Source organism: Carassius carassius, chromosome 5 (genome assembly GCF_963082965.1).
Source record: "Carassius carassius chromosome 5, fCarCar2.1, whole genome shotgun sequence".
In the NCBI taxonomy this organism is placed as follows: domain Eukaryota; kingdom Metazoa; phylum Chordata; class Actinopteri; order Cypriniformes; family Cyprinidae; genus Carassius; species Carassius carassius.
Genome location: NC_081759.1, coordinates 22653060 through 22670119, shown reverse-complemented (window position 1 = coordinate 22670119; position 17060 = coordinate 22653060). Strand labels below are relative to the sequence as shown.

Below are 17060 nucleotides of genomic sequence, written 5' to 3'. Positions count from 1 at the left end.
TACAGAAGTGAAAAAAAGTTCACCCAAGAGATGGGATGCAAGTTCAGTTCTGTAAAGGTCAACTTAACCATATAAATCAAGTAATTATTAACTAAAAGACAAAATGTTATCAAACTGTGTCTTCGTCTGTGTCTGTGTCTTCAGTTTCTGGTTTGCTGCCAATTTAATTTATTATGCATGGTTTGAACATGGGTTCTGTGATCAAGCTGTGAAAACCAGTATAAATCTATTTGATGACCATTTGCTTCTCTAAATGCATTACAGCAATTGTTCCCGAAACCAGCTTCTGTTTTGTTAGAAGCTCATGGATCATTCTGACTGTGACTTGCCTTTGAGATATTCTGATGTGCTCCATAAAATGTCAGGATATTTTTCAGCCTCTGAAGAACCACATTATAGAGCCAAGATATTAAGAAATCAACCTTTAGCCGCTAGGCAGAGGTGTTCTTTCCAAGGCCTGTGGGGAGATAATTACCACAGCCCTATTTAAAGATTTAATTCGGCTTTTGCAGTTGTTCAGTATGGTCTTAAAGGAAGTAGTGCTTTTTGACAATGCAGTCATTTTCTTGGAATAGCTTTATTGGCTCAGGATTAATCCTTCAGCTCTCTTAATGAGGCATGTTTATGTGGCAGAGTATGACTGCAACAGCTCACTGTTTGGGGGGATTGATATATACATTATGAATAAAATGTATTTATATTATTTAGAATTTTTGGTAAAACTTTTCAATAAGCTAACATTAACATTAGCTAACTTTAGCATTTATTAATCTTAATTAATGAATACGTTTCCTACCATTAACAAAGATGAATAAAAACTGTAACAAATATTTTGCTCAATGTTAGTAAATGCATGAACTAACCTTAAAATATAAAAACTAAAGTGGCATCGCTTTATGCCATTCCTGGACCTAAATATGGTCTGTTTAAAAAGTAAGTTATTTTCCTCATTCATTAGACATAACTGCAAAGTCCAGCCAAAAACATCTTGCATAACTTGAAATTTTATTATTATTATTATTATTATTATTATTATTTTAATCAAATGCAAATAAACTGTATTTGCTGTGTAGCCCAGTCTGTAAACAGACTAGTAAACTCAGTATCTAAGGCTAAGAAAATTAAGACTGTTTAAGAATGATAAGATGTCCTAAATCAAATGAATACTGCTGTGAGTGATGGCCATACTAGATGTGCTTTGCAATCAAGGAGGTTTTGACAGTAAACAAAGGGACAGAACTCACAGATGTTATTGTACTTGGAACCAAATTTAATCTGGGTCTTACAGTACTTTTTTTTAATCTAGTGAACAATACAGTCAGTATGGATGTCTATCACTTTGCTTCCAGTGTTCAGACTATGTTTTCTCTGTATTTGCTTAGGAATGACTTGCAATGCAGACACTTAATCCTTAGGTCATGCATAATATCCATGATTGCATAAAATGTTTACAGCCTGTACAGTCATAGAAACAGGGTATAAGAGTCTAAATCACTGTTTATCACTATCCTTTTTCACCCTTCTATATCTCATATCTTTATGACCTTGCTTAACTGCTTATATCACTAACACTATACTACTGTTACATAATGTTCCCACGATTTGACCCAAAGTCTAGATTCTGGATCCATTGCTTTTGTTGAAAACAATCATCATAAATTACCCTGTTAAGTTAAATGACATGGAAACTAAGCTGAGCTGATTTGAAAATGGCAGCAATGGCCTTTTAGTCAGTACATGCATTTTGTTGAAAAATACTTCAGAAAATCTATAGATTTATAAAATTCATTAGTGTAATGCATAGCATCTTATTGCTTTATTTATTGAAATTATTGTGTATCTAGAATTTTCTTTAATACAGGCAAATCCCAATTTTTTTATTTGATTTGATTGTGATCCCACCTCTGTTTTAATAGTGGATGGAACTGATTTAGATTCAGGCCAAACCTCTTTTTTTATGCCAAACACTGTTAGTTTTCCCTAGAGAGGTCTCAGTTCTCCGAGAACATACTGTATGGAACGTCTGGTCAGAGCGCTGGCGTGAGGCCAGACACGCTTCCCACACCCACAGTTCAGAGGAAGGAGCAGGATGTCCACATGTCACCCACAAGCACACGTACACACACACACACACACACACACACACACACAAAAGAATATCAAGTGTTTGATTCCAAAGAGCATGTTGATCTAGTATGTGCTTCCATGTTAAGCCTTTGTTTGTTTCTTCTCACAAAACTGTTGGACACCTCTAGTGTTCCAACAGATTTACTGGAAGATTTCAGCTCTTCCCGCGCTCTCATTCTTTCATCTCTTTACCACAATCCTCTTCTTCAGCCACCCATAACTCTTTGAGTTGGAACACTTTTTTCTTATCATTGAAGCTGTTGGCCGGGCAGATGTTAGCTCACTCAAGAGGGAGACAAAGGAAGGTCTTTCATCCTCGGAGTTGAACCACAGCTGAATGTTGTGACAGCTGCTATGGCATCTTAAACAGGAGCCAGAGTGCTGTCTCACATTTAGGCCCTGCTGTTTTTCCCCAGTGGTCCTCAGTGCTTGCTTTCTTACGCTGAGTGTCTTCTCCTCCTAAGAGAACTATAGTTGTCTGTTGTATATGCCATTATATATTATTAACTGATACCATGACTTCACTCTAAATTGTCATATATTTATCTCTTGGACAGTTCGCATATTTAACATCACCACTTCAAAAATTGGTCGACAGGTTCTTTTTTATTTTAATGTTTTTCCTGTACTTGCACAGGAAGTAGTTTCTGAATTGTTTACTATAGAACATAAACAGTTTTTAACACTTTGCCACATATGTTTATGAAATTATTACATTTATTAAGCATGGATGCATTCAACTGATTAAAAATTATATTAAAGACATTTTTAATGTTGCAAAAGACAGTAGAAAATGTTGAAAGTTGAAAATGAAAATGACTGTTGAAAATTCAGCTTTGCCATCACAGGAAAAATTTAATTTTACGATATGCTAAAAAAGAAAAACAGTTATTGTAATCGGTTATATTATTTCACAAGATGATTGTTCTTACTGTATTTTTTAACACTAGTGTATAAATGTAGGTAGTGAAAAAAAAACTTTTTAAGAACCAAATGCAACATTTAAATGCATTTTTATGTTCATTCAAGTTAAACTGATTTTATGGCTCACTTTAGTTGTGATATATGAGTGGAAACATTAGAGGTATTTTACAGCACTTTATGCTTAAGACATGGATTAATGAGAGCCTGGTTTTCATTGAGAGAGGAAGTGATCTAGCCAGTTCCTTTCCAATAGAGAGATGGTTCCTCAAGGTTTAGGAACCTGCTGCTTCAGAGGCCCAGACCACAGCCTGGAATGTGCTTACACAGATGGAAAGCCAAGGCAGTCAGGGAGAGGAGGGAGGGAAAGACTTGTACAAAGTGGAGACTGATATGCAGAACAATAACCGGGGGAAGAACAGAGAAATACAATAAAATTTGGATGTTTTTGATTTGTGGAAGAACTGGGAATGGGAGTAATACTTCTTTAAAAAAAACCCGCATGTAATAGTGTTATGTACATGACATGTAAATATAATGAATTACACTAATAATAATACAAGGTGCATTTTGATCATTAGCATGAAATAGATTGACATGTCCTTTGGTAAGAAATGCTATACACATTCTAAAACAATTTTAAATTGTCCTTGTAACGAATTAAAACTCCATGATCATGGGAAGAAGGAGGCGGGAACCGGCGGACAATCAAATCAAACTTCACGTCCTTCACTGTCGTCGCTCCAGTTTTATATCCCTCCATCTCCTCCGTGGGACTCGAGACCGGTGGGTCAAGCAGGTGTCGCTCATCTCCAAGCACTCCACCGGCCTTGCTCTGTTCCCACATCTCTCGGCCCCGCCCCACTCGTCACAGTCCTTTTTTTAGATGTATGCTTTCACTACTTCATTGATATAGATATTGCATCTATTAGTGCTTTTGTAACATATACACTGAAAAGTGTTACCAAATGTTCATGGCAACAGCATCAGTAAAAGTAAATAGCAACCAAAACATCATGAAAGTAAATGTAAGATAGTTGAGACAAACACAAACAGCAGGTAAAGTTAGACAGGTGGAAGCAATGACCGTGGAATTTTTGTGCTAACCTGGTGTTAAACTTCGGCTCTGTGCCATGTGTTGTCTATCAGATGAGGAATGTGTGGCCTATTTTTCATTGCCAAGTCTTTCATAATGTTTGCCTGCTTCTGCTGGCAGGTCTTCCACTGAATAGCCCCAGAGATGTGTCAGTCATGCATGGCCTGACTCTGCTTGTCTTTGCACTTCTGGTGTCATCAGAGCCATATTAACATCAAAGCAGCAGCAGAACAGATGTTAATGCCGTGTGCATTAGTTCTGCTGGTGAAATGCTCTGGGACGGCACAGGACGCTGTGTTCTCAAACAGCAAGTCATGTCCCTAAAGGAAGCCTCATTTTGGATTGAACTGATTCTCATCACCCTCATTCACTCTAATGAAAGCCAGTTATAATCTCATTTGCTGTTTTTGTCATGCATGCATGCATTTCAGCAATGACGCTTGGAGAATTTGAGGATTATTTAAATTCTCTTGAACTTGCAGGGTGTTTGTTTGTGTTAATTTGATTAGATGCCGGCATGCACAAACAAGGCTGCAGGTGCATGCATGATTGTTTTCCATCATAAGGGATGCAGCACAGGGAAGCGCCAGGTTGTGGAGGTTAAACTGATGAATATTCTTTTTCCCTAGATGTGTGTTCTGCACATCTGCTGGTGCATCTAACACGCTTCAAACATGTGCTAGAACAAATAGAGCAAATGTGTTGTCTAATTTCAGCCTCTAATTGGCCAATAGTGGCCATCAAAGAAAGATGCTGATATTTGAATATTCTATTTGTTTCAATCAATTTACTAAGTTGCACGAATTGTAAATCAAATAAGCGCTGAATGCATTTTCTGAAAATAAAAAGAGAATACAGGTCTTCTGCCATTGTTTGGAGCCCTCGAAGTGCCGGGCTGAGCTCATGTCCATGTTTATATTGTGAATAGAGAGCATGATGGATGAGTCAGCCTGTTCTCCATTCTGGAGCTGTACTTGTTTGTTCCCTCATTAAATGTATGAATTAAAAATCAGGGTTCTCACGAGGTCGAGGAGGTGAGTAGATGCAAATAAGCCCTGCTGAAAGAAACAATGCCACAGTCTGCCTCTTCCTCGCTAATTATCAGCTACAGTTTTGCCTGGTTGTGTACTTTGGCCAACTTAGAAATTATAAATGCATTGCTGGTGAAGGACAGGTGTTAGTAGAGCAAAAAAGGTAATATATGAGAACTATAAAGGATCATTAGGGAATGGGTGGCAATAAAGATTTGTCATGAAAACACAAAACTGCATTTCAAAATCTCTTAAATTTGTTTTAAACTGATTGAGATATTTGTGATTTTTGGTTTCTTTATTTATAAGAACCAATTCTCACTTTAAACAAACCATTAACTATGACTTTTGCCTCAATAAACTGCTAGTTTGCTGCTAATTAATAGTTAGTAATGTTGTTAAGTTTATGTATTTGGTAGGTTTAGTGATATTGAATATTGTCATGCAGAATATGTGCTTTATAAGTACTAATAAACAGCCAATATGTTAAAAATAGGTATGCTAATAAGCAACTAGTTAATAGTGAGAATTGGTCCATGTTTGGCATAGGTCACCAACCATATTTAATGTTGGTTACATAATTTCTAGTGGTAGTTGCGGTATTGTGTCATTGCTTATTTGCATAAATGGGTTTATAAGTACTTTATCTGTTGAGTATTCAAATCCACAAAACATGAAAATTCTAAACTCTTGTGCTTGTGTTCATAATGTCATGACTTTGAGTAAATGATTACTTTATGTTGATGCTAGAATGTCAGGTTTTGAACTAGCATGTTTGCAACACATATTTTTCTTCCCTCCCTCTGAGTGAATGTTTCAGCAATTAAACTAACAATCATTTTTAAAGTAAAACACTCAGTCTGGTTAAAGTCTTTGTGCCAATATGCTTGAGTCAGTCTTGGCAATGAGAGGCATTGTTTGCCCACATGAAGAGCACTCGTGGGCAAAGTACTTTGTACCCATGGCTGCCCTCATTTACCCCAGAACGGTCTCTGGACTGTGACCTGCTTAATGAGACAACTCATTTTATTCTCCTTCCTTTGTTGTTTTGCTTTGTTTGTTTTCCCTGGGAGCCATCTTGGAATCCTGCCTCAGGTCAATTAACGTGCCCACATGGCTCTTATGCCAGAGCGAGCACAGTTCAAAGAGCTCTTGCTGCATGTGAAAAGCTTGTCTGAACTATGGAAAAACTGAAGCATGCCTGGCCAGCTCGCTCTGTAACTGAAAACAGCACCCATGGCTGCTGGCATTGCTGCATGCAGCACAGATAAAACAGCACAGTCAGCATCCATACATCTGAAAAATGATGATGAGCAAAGCTCTTGTGATTTTTCTAGAAATATATTAACTTCAAATGATGCCATCTTGCATTTTGGGAAACATTTATTTATTTTCCAAATGAGCTTATTTGATCTTACAAACCCAAAATGAAGTGTCTTTCTGTTTGTTCTTCAGAGGTGCCCATGATGTTGTATCTGTTTGCTCTGGTGACTCTGGTCTGTCTTTGGGCTGGATTGCACATGGCCTACAGATATCTGTGGATGCTGATCCTGCTTGTTATCTTCAACATCTTTCTGGTAAGAACATACACACAAAATGCCCTCTCATGCATACATTTAGAATAGAGTTTATACTAGCCATCTAAAGACAATAAATTATAATAAATATCAATAAACTGTCTTATCAAGGCCAAATAGTAATTGCTTGAATGTTTTTCTCTCTTTTTTTATACCGTTCTTTCTTTCTTTGTCGAAATTGATCAAAAGTGAAAGTAAAGACATTTATAATGTTTTAAATATTATAATGAATTTTGTTCAACAAAGAATCATCGAGAAAATATGTAACGTTTGTTCATGAAAACAGAAGCATATCATACTAAATATTAAAATAGAAAATAGATATTGTAAATGGTTAGTATATTTCACAATATTACTGTTTTACCTCTTCTTCTTTTTTTTTTAAATGCAGCGTTGGAAAACGCAAGCAGCTTTTTTAAAAAATGTTAACAATACCTTTTCGAATGGTAGTTTAGTTCGAATGGAAATGCCGTTATTGTTGATGCTTTTCACAAAACAGAGAAAGTTTTGACTCTTAAATCATCAACGTGTGCAACCTAATCTTATCTCTAAAGTGTTTTATCATTGAACTCAGTGTGAAAGTGATGAAGTTGTGACCCATGGTCAGTTCTGACCCTCAGAATCACATTCAGTTATACTTAATTGTTCACATCTTAAAAGCATTAGATAAGTCCTAATCCTGAAGATAGATTAATACAGGTAATCTTCACATTTGAGGGCCCAGTGGGCTCTTCGCCTTTAGTTTAAGACCTGCAAACAGCTGTCTTATCTCTGAATACAAATGCATTACTCTCACAACCACCTCACTATCTGCTCAGTCTGCCAATGTATTGTATAGTTTTTTCCTGTACTATATAAATAAAATAGACAGATACAGTAGTCCACTGATTTCTAGTTCTCCACCTCTTGCATGACATGATCTTAAGATACTGGCCAGGCTCATTTACGTGGAGGTGGACTATTCAGAGTCATTGTATGATGATGATGAGAGTCTGTTTATCTGTTGACTAGATGAGTGAAGTCCACCGTGGTTGATAAAGCTGGATAGAGTTATCACCTGATAAACCTCAAAGGATGTTTCTCTTTAACACCAGGGTTGTGTTGTAAGGGGGAAAAGAAGGTTTGAACTCCAAATTGTATAAGTTCAAATGTTACATAACTGTGAAGATACAGTCACATAAGCAACATTTTGCAGCTAACCACAGGCTGTGTAATGTAGCGATGTTTAAAGCACCGCACACAAAGGAGCCACTTTCAAACCAAGCAGCTTTCTCTTGGTCCTAGTTTTTATCTTTATTTTAAAAAAGAAAACTGCATCAATTAGAAGTGCAATGGATATAGTTAATTGATATAGTAAAACGTAGAAAGCTAAATATGGTTTGCAACATCAAATTTTACATGCCGTGTTAGATGGCCTTCCCTGATGCAAGTCTGAGTAACAAGTAACATTTTAACAGAAAAGATAAATACTTCCTCCAGTATTTTTTCTTCTTCAATATTTCCTCACTGTTACAGTTAGTGTAAAGAACAACCAAACATACAGTTGAGCATATTTGTTCTACTTGTTCTACATTACAGACTGACTGACAGCCGGTCAGAGAAGCTGTTAATGTTTCTGACAAAGCCAAAACATGACTGGGTTGGACATGATGCCCTTCACCTAGAAAGAACATAAATAGCACAAAATTTTGTTTTGACTCCCTTTGAGTCAAACTCTAAACGCCCACATAAAAATGTCAGCAGTCCCTACAACAAAAACATGACCTCCTTCTGTGGAAAATCTTCACAAACATGTGGGAGGCCCATGCAGACATCCATAGATGTGTTGCTATTTGGCTGACAGAACCTTTTCAGTTCTCAAAGGAATTCTTCAGCAATCATTTATAGGATGTGTTTGTAATGTTTTAGTTTTAACTCTTCGCTGCACATTCCCTGTTATTTCCTGCAGTCTGTTTTTAATAATCAAGCCCTGAGCATCTGTTTTCATGGGTGCTGTTTTTCCTGTGATGCTAATTTTCCATGCCCGTCCTCTTATTTTCTCAGTGGCTGTTGCCATAAATGTATCATTTAAACTCTGTTAGTTCCTGTCTGATTGGGAAGCCTGTAAACAGCTTCATATTAACCTCAGCTGATTTCAGGATGTGACGATCTATAATAAAGAGGGTGAAAAGGGTATCAAGACATATGCAATAAGAAACCCTGCCAAGTGTTAATAAAAAAGGAATGGAGATGTTGTTGATCACCAGCAGTGCACTGAGTCAGATTAATGATTACATCAGATCAGATTAATCATTTAATCACTGCATGATTCATTCTTTAGTAGTCAGCAGCATTACTATTATTTATATTGCTAAACTACTATTCAGAAGTTTGCAGGTTTCATGAAAAAAGAAAAAAAGGTATCACAAAAATATTAAGCAGCACAACTGTTAATAATGTTACTTGAGCAACAAATCTGAATATTAAAAAGATTTCTGAAGAATCGTGAAAAATCATGCAACACTGGAATCGGAGGTATAAATTACATTGTAAAATATATACATTTTAAAATACATCATAATAGAAACATTAGAGGTGAGCATTACAGTCTTCTTTTAGATACATAAAAAAAAATGTATTGACTACAAACTCTTGGTAGTATTCTTGTCTTTCTATTGCAGATGTGTGACTCGGCATATAGCCAACGAGGTAGTTTTCCAACTTCTATTAGTACTTTCCATTTGTTTTAAAGAAATATGAGAAGGAACAAAAGAGAGAATCAGCACTTTCTTATTATCTTATAGAAAATACTGGAAAAGAACAACAAAATTACTATTCACTCAATAATATCACACCCTCATGTTGTTTTAAACCTTTATGACTTTTATTTTTATTTTGAGTCCAAATCTTAAGAATTCTGTTATTTTCATCCAGTATCTGTAAATAATGACTTAAATGTTAGTGTGTTCTTCACACAAGACTTAGAATATGACATACTGATCATATAGATGACTTTTATTATACTTCTGCATTATTTTGATGGTTCTGTTATGTAACGCTTGAATGAATGCAGATGCAGTTGAGTACATTTAGATGGACTATTCCATCTAAATATCCAGTGGTCTCTGTCTGTTTCTTCCACACCGTTTTTAACAATGTGCATTGTGTTAACTCATTTCCATTATATCGTAGGTAAAAACCAGACCTCTCTGTTCTGACCTGAGAACAGTTATATGACTAGCAGAAGTAATTGAGCATGCCGCTCTGGCCTCTGGACATTTGCGTGTCTTTCAGGTAGCAGTGATAAAGCCTCATAGCGAAGCACAGGCTGCCCACTTATAGTCTCTAAATAAGGCCTGAAATCGATACTCTATTTTTGTGAGTGGTATGTGTGTGTGTGCTTATATCCAGTTTACTTTACCTGTCAATGATGCTGAGCCACAGTGGTTTCAGTGAGGGCTGGATAATGCTTATTTTTCAGTTCAGCTTCAAATAAATGTTAAGTTCACAGGAAGTAAGTCGAGTCCCTAATATGTGTGTGTGTGTGTGTGTGTGTGTGTGTGTGTGTGTGTGTGTGTGTGTGTGTGTGTGTGTGTGTTATTCTCTTCTCTCTTCACATTTTCCACATTATATAAATCATTAATAGAATGCATCAACTCATATCACATAATTCACTTTCTCTATTCCTCAGAAACTTTCTGTATATTTCTCTGTATTTCCAAAAGCTCAGCACTTTCCCCCTATTATTTTAGTTTCACCTGCAGTCTGTCACCCACATGTCCCATTTGTTTTGACATTTCTGGTGTTCATGTGATATTTGGCACAAGTGTGTGTACAGCGATATTTGGTTTGGTGCTGCTACCCAATAAAAATCGTGGTTGGCCAGACCCTCATTGACAATGATGTCAGAAGGAGGGAAATTATGTCTGTTGCAAAATCTGGAATTTAAGACCAAATGATTAATTGATGATGTTCGTTCTTTTTGTTGAGTTTGCACAAACACATTTGGAATGTCAAACAAATTGTCACTTTAGATGTGATAATCAACTTTTTGTGATATAGAAAAAATTTTATATATATTTTGCTTTTAAATAAATTGTATTTGTAGATATATAAATATATATGTATGTATTTGTATAAATATATATGTGTATTGTCTATATTTATTATGTGTATATAAATACACACACAGTATGGATTTTGAAAATATTTACGTTTATACATTTAGATATTCATATTCTTATATTTTATAATACATTTAAAATATTTTTATTAATATATATACAATTATTTCTTAAATATATACAGTACAGACCAAAAGTTTGGACACACCTTCTCATTCAAAGAGTTTTCTTTATTTTCATGACTATGAAAATTGTAGATTCACACTGAAGGCATCAAAATTATGAATTAACACATGTGGAATTATATATGGACTTATATACATAACAAAAAAGTGTGAAACAACTGAAAATATGTCATATTCTAGGTTTTCAAAGTAGCCCCTTTTGCTTTGATTACCGCTTTGCACACTCTTGGCATTCTCTTGATGAGCTTCAAGAGGTAGTCACCTGAAATGGTCTTCCAACAGTCTTGAAGGAGTTCCCGGAGAGATGCTTAGCACTTGTTGGCCCTTTTGCCTTCTGTCTGCGGTCCAGCTCACCCCTAAACCATCTCGATTGGGTTCAGGTCCGGTGACTGTGGAGGCCAGGTCATCTGGCGCAGCACCCCATCACTCTCCTTCTTGGTCAAATAGCCCTTGATGCCTTCAGTGCGACTCTACAATTTTAATAGTCATGAAAATAAAGAAAACTCTTTGAATGAGAAGGTGTGTCCAAACTTTTGGTCTGTACTGTACATGTGTTTGTATTTATATACACATAATATACACAGTATACACACATATAAAATTCTTTATTTTGGATGTGATTAATCGTGATTAATCATTTGACAGCACTAATATAAATTCTATATATATAGATATAGGGCTAGAAGGTGTGCTAAATTGTAAATATATATTTGTACCTTTGATTATATTCACAATATCACATGACTTACTACTTACTGCTTAAGTAACAAATCTATTGATTAGGATCTCATGGAGATTCTGCACCACTTCCCTCTATAGAATAGAGGAAATAACTTTATTCATCTGATGTGGCAGTGCGTTGAGCTCATCTAACTTGTGATTTCATCTTTTTCAGGGTCTGTACATCTTTTCCGTCTACTTTATCATGCATAATCAGTTCTTCTGGCCAGCTAAGGCAACCTACACCGTGGAAATGAATGGACACGGCAGCCCAGACTCCATATACCAAAGCACTGGTGCTGCTACCGTGGGTGGAGGAGAAATCAGCAAGTCCACACAGAACCTCATCAGTGCCATGGAAGAGGTGCGTCTGTTACTGTGGGTTTTGATAAACATTTCTAATGAATAGTTGTTGCGCTTGCTTTATTTGGCAGTGACATCTGACAGCATTTCATACCACACATGTACTTTTGAGATTACATTGGTAGGCTTTAGATTTATGTGTGTTTGCATAACCACCTATTTATCATCCTCAAGCTGAGGTAGAGGACTCACAGACCTGTGTTTGTTCACCGAGTCAGCTCATGCACACACAAACTGTAAGAAGAGTGTTATGTAATAAAGAGGCCTGGTGTAGAAGCTCACATTCCACTGAGCCGTCAATGTAAACTATTCACAGATCCGGGAATGAGGGTGCAGGGAGGTTAAGAGGGGAGACGTAGGACTGTAAAGAGCGCACAGGCTGCCTGGGAAGGATGGGCAGTGATCAAGAAAGGCTTTTAGAGGAGATGTTTAAAAAGAAGATATTTCCGTTTCCTTCAGTCTGCAACTTTAATGTTGAGCTGTTTTTGAGACTCTACAATTTATTAGTGAGTCTTCACTAATTGAAACTATTAAATTCAATAGAATATATATATATATATATATATATATATATATATATATATATATGCATTCCAAAATAAAAGTTTTTGTTTACATGTGTGTTTATTGTGTATATTATGTATATACAAATACACACACATACAACATATATTTAGAAATTATGTACATGTATATATTTATATTAATATAATTAATATAATTTATTTAATATATAAATGTAACATATTTTTCTTAAATATACGCATGCCCTACTTTATTTGAAAAATAAATAAATAAATAAATAATACAGTTCAAATAAAAAATTGTGCCTAATTGTGATTAAAGGTCTATAATTAACATTATATTAAGTATCAATTCTCCAATGCATTTCAATTTTTAAAACAGTTCTGAGTCAATTCTGTTACTTTTCCTGATAATTAGTACTTATAATTAAATTCATTAATTTCTAAGAAAAACAAATGAAAGAGTCATTTTTGAATGTGTTCGGGTTTGCCAAAGAATCATGAAATGTCTAAAGATTCCCACCCGAAATATTTAAATATTAATTTGGGTTGCAGTATTATAATAAAACTTCAAGGGGAAGTCGTGGCCTAATGGTTAGAGAGTCGGACTCCCAATCGAAAGGTTGTGAGTTTGAGTCCTGGGCCGGCAGGAATTGTGGGTGGGGGGAGTGCATGTACAGTTCTCTCTCCACCTTCAATACCACGACTTAGGTGCTCTTGAGCAAGGCATCGAACCCCCAACTGCTCCCCGGGCGCCGCAGCATAAATGGCTGCCCACTGCTCCGGGTGTGTGCTCACAGTGTGTGTGTGTTCACTGCTCTGTGTGTGTGCATTTCGGATGGGTTAAATGCAGAGCACAAATTCTGAGTATGGGTCACCATACTTGGCTGAATGTCACTTCACTCACAGGATGACAGTAAAAAGCTTTTAGCAGTGCTTCACTCCACTTTTACATAGTTCACCCTACTTTTTGTACTTTTTGTCTGTGCCACCAGTGTTAAAAGTTTTCAGTATGTAGGTGCTGATGATGAGACTTATGTTAAGTTTAAGCTCCAGAAAAGTAGATAAATATCTAGATAAAGCTTATACAAAAGGAGAAAAATCCAAAATGGCTTGTAAAATGTTTGCTTAAGCCAATTTATAAGAGAACAAATCAATAAGATTGTGGTAGGACTGTAATTTTAGGGACATTGACCTCTAAGTGCAGACTTGAGAGAACTGAATTAATCCGGTTTTGTTCATGAAAGCACTGACTCCTAGCTTAAAGCGGCTCTTAGTGTCACATGTGGCCTCGAGACAACAGGCAGTTGGATTGGGAGGAGGTGACTGGTTGAGGGAGGAGAGGAAACAGCGCTCTGGAGGGGTGGCCGTCTCCTCAGGCTCTTCAAACAGACATGACTAGGTGCCTGGCGGTGCTCAGTTCACTCGGTGTACATTCTGTTCTGATTAAAGGACTGTCCATGGGCTATTGTACCAAAATGAGGTGCCTGGGACATGGAGGACAGGAGTGGCCTCTCCCTTCGTCCTCCTGGGAAAAAGCACCCAGCCAAAGGAAAGGAAGCCATTGCCATTAGGAAGCACATTAAGGGGAGGGAAAGTCAGATGTACTGTTTCACAATGTTATGTTTAATGGGGCTATTTGTTCTTTACTTTGATGATTGAAATGAGAGAAAAAAATAGATTTATGTCACAGGATGTAGTCAGAAGGTTATTGTGATCATCTCTTCATGCCAAAAGTGAGCAGTTTCTACAGTATTTAGTTTTGTGTGTGAGAACATTAGAAATTAGTTAACTGGTAGACAGTTTGTTATACCAATTATATTACGATACTTCATCATCAGTTTGCTGTATTAAACTGATCCGAGTGTGCATTTTAGATGCTTTACTGTAACGTTAGATGTTGCTGAGGTGTTAATGTGAGAATTATCATTCATCGATTAGGAATAATTATTGTTTTGTCTATCAGGTTTTTGTGACAACTTTAGAAAAAGGATTTATTTTTTATTTTTATAAAACTTTAAAATTATATATATATGTGTGTGTGTGTGTGTGTGTGTGTGTGTGTGTGTGTGTGTGTGTTTTAACCCATGCGATCAGAGTCATCGGACTCTGAGAACACCCGGCCGTGATCAGACAGATGTTTTTTGTAACTTGCAACTTGTAAAATTAGGAAAAGAAAAGTGTGAGCCAAAAAAAAAAGCGATCTCTCTCTCTGCCGTTAGAAGCAGAGCGCGCAGACTGAGAGTTAATGCAAGTGCACGCACGTTGGAATAACAAGAGGAATAACTTTCTTGTTGGAGGATTGTAATGCATCACAGGCAGTCAGGTACACGGAAGAGAGACAACGGCTCCTTAAATTAGGTAAGACAAAAAGTTGTATTTTTTGCAACAGGTTTATTGACTTGTAATAGCAATTTAAGGTGGAATATGTGACAATCGGGTCCAGTCGGGTCTGTGTCTTCGCGGCGGGTTCGGGTCCAGCTTTCAAATAATAGGTGGGTCCAGGTCGGGTCCGGGTAGGCATTTCTCGGATCTACACTGGTCGGGGTCCGGGTCCGGATCCGGATCCAGCTTTTGAAATAATAGACGGGTCCGGGTCGGTTCACTGTAGTAAATTACGGGTCTCTTTCGGGTTTGGGCATACCACACCTGTGATGTGGATGGATTATCTCGGCAAAGGAGAAGTGCTCACAAACACAGGTTTAGACGGATTTGTCAACAATATTTGAGAGAAATAGGCCTTTTGTGTACATAGAAAAAAGTCTTCGTATGTATTTATATATATATAGAGAGAGAGAGAGAGATCAATATAGGCTATTTACACTAAGCGCAAATAGCCATAGATTCTATTTACACTATTAAAATAGCAGAATTTTCTGCTATTTATACTTCTTGTTGCAAAAAGGTGGCAATTATCTGCACTTCAGTATTGTAGTTCAAACAGTATGCGATAATAATGTTTTGAATTGTATCATTTTAATTCCAATTATTAAATGGATGCCACCTTATTGGTGCAATAAAGCCCTCCCTACACCTACCCAATACTTTATTTTCAACTTCTTGATTATTTCCTTAATTTGTATTGAAAAGAAAAGCCTTTAAGAAGTGCTACAAGATTTGAAAATGGAGAAAAAAAAGTTTGGCAAAATGCGGGTTCGAATTCGTGTTGATCGCTTCAAAAATAATTATTATACAGTTTCCTCACCTATAAAGCTCCAGCTATACCAGAATTAATTACGAAACATCTGAATGCTTGTGAATGCTGACTTATCCTGGTAAAACTCTATAGACATTCCTCGTAACCTCTGAATGACCCCTGCACCAGACACACCGGTGAATGGCTGATTTTTGTGGCTCCTTTAAGCTTAGACTGTGTGCAGAAACTAACTCAACTGCAAAACGCATTTTAATGTGGTGAAGCTTTGACAAAAAAAAAAAAAATTATTATATTTTTCAGATCTCTGCAGATTGGGAGAGAGCTTCACTGAGGCCCAGCAGTCAGCCCAGCAGTGTTTTCAAACAGAGTCCTCAGGACGAGACCTACATCACAGAAGGAGGGTTCATCAACACTAATCTGGTGCAGGACGAGGAGTCACAGGAGTTTGATGACCTCATATTTGCCTTAAAAACTGGTAAGCCCCTTTATTCCAAAAATATACCTAAATCCCTACAGATCTTTAGCAATTATAATAATACCTATTAATTTTTTATTGCTGAGTACTAGTTATGTGTTTTTTGTTTGTTTTGTTTTTTTATTTGGGAACAATGTTTTACCTACAAACAGGTTCTGGCCTTAATGTAAGTGACAGCGAGTCAGTCCACGGCAGTCATGATGGAGGTAGTGTGGCTAACTCTCAAATCGTAGAGCTGCGGCGGATTCCTATCGCAGACACACATCTCTAACCTCACTATTTTTTTGTACTGAAAATAGTAAAATAAAAACAATAGTTGTTTTTGTTTTTCACTGTTTATGCCTTTGCACTACATCTTGTTAGTTTTTAAGATGTCTTTTTATACGTGAATTTTTATATATATATATATACATACAGTGCCATAAAAATGTTTTTGCTCCCTTACAATATTTTGTTTTTGTTGTTGTTGCATTTGTCACACTTAAAAGATTCAGGTCATCAAAAAATTTTTTATAAAATATTACACAAAGGTGACCTGAGTAAATATAAAATGCAGTTTTGAAATATTTATTTCATTTATTGTGGGGTTGGGGGGGATGTCCAAACCTTCCCGGACCCTACGTGAAAAAGTAATTGCCCCCTAAATCTAATAACTGGTTGTGCCACTCTTGGCAGCAACAACTACAATCAAGCGTTTGCGAAAACTGGCAATGAGTCTTTCACATCGACATTGACTTGCCCACTCCAAAACCTTAATTTAGTTTTTCTTAAGCCATTTAGA

At 36.6% G+C, this 17060-nt stretch overlaps 1 protein-coding gene across 1 annotated transcript in view; it reads left to right on the top strand.

The window, feature by feature from the left end:
• adgrv1 (adhesion G protein-coupled receptor V1) overlaps positions 1-16770 on the top strand; it is a 125840-nt gene extending 109070 nt beyond the window's left edge. The window contains exons 87-90 of the mRNA XM_059550160.1: positions 6631-6752; positions 11936-12124; positions 16105-16279; positions 16432-16770. Coding sequence (XP_059406143.1) covers positions 6631-6752; positions 11936-12124; positions 16105-16279; positions 16432-16550 — 605 coding nt within the window. The 3' untranslated portion in view covers positions 16551-16770. The remainder of the gene's footprint in view (positions 1-6630; positions 6753-11935; positions 12125-16104; positions 16280-16431) is intronic.
• The last annotated feature ends 290 nt before the right edge of the window (positions 16771-17060 follow it).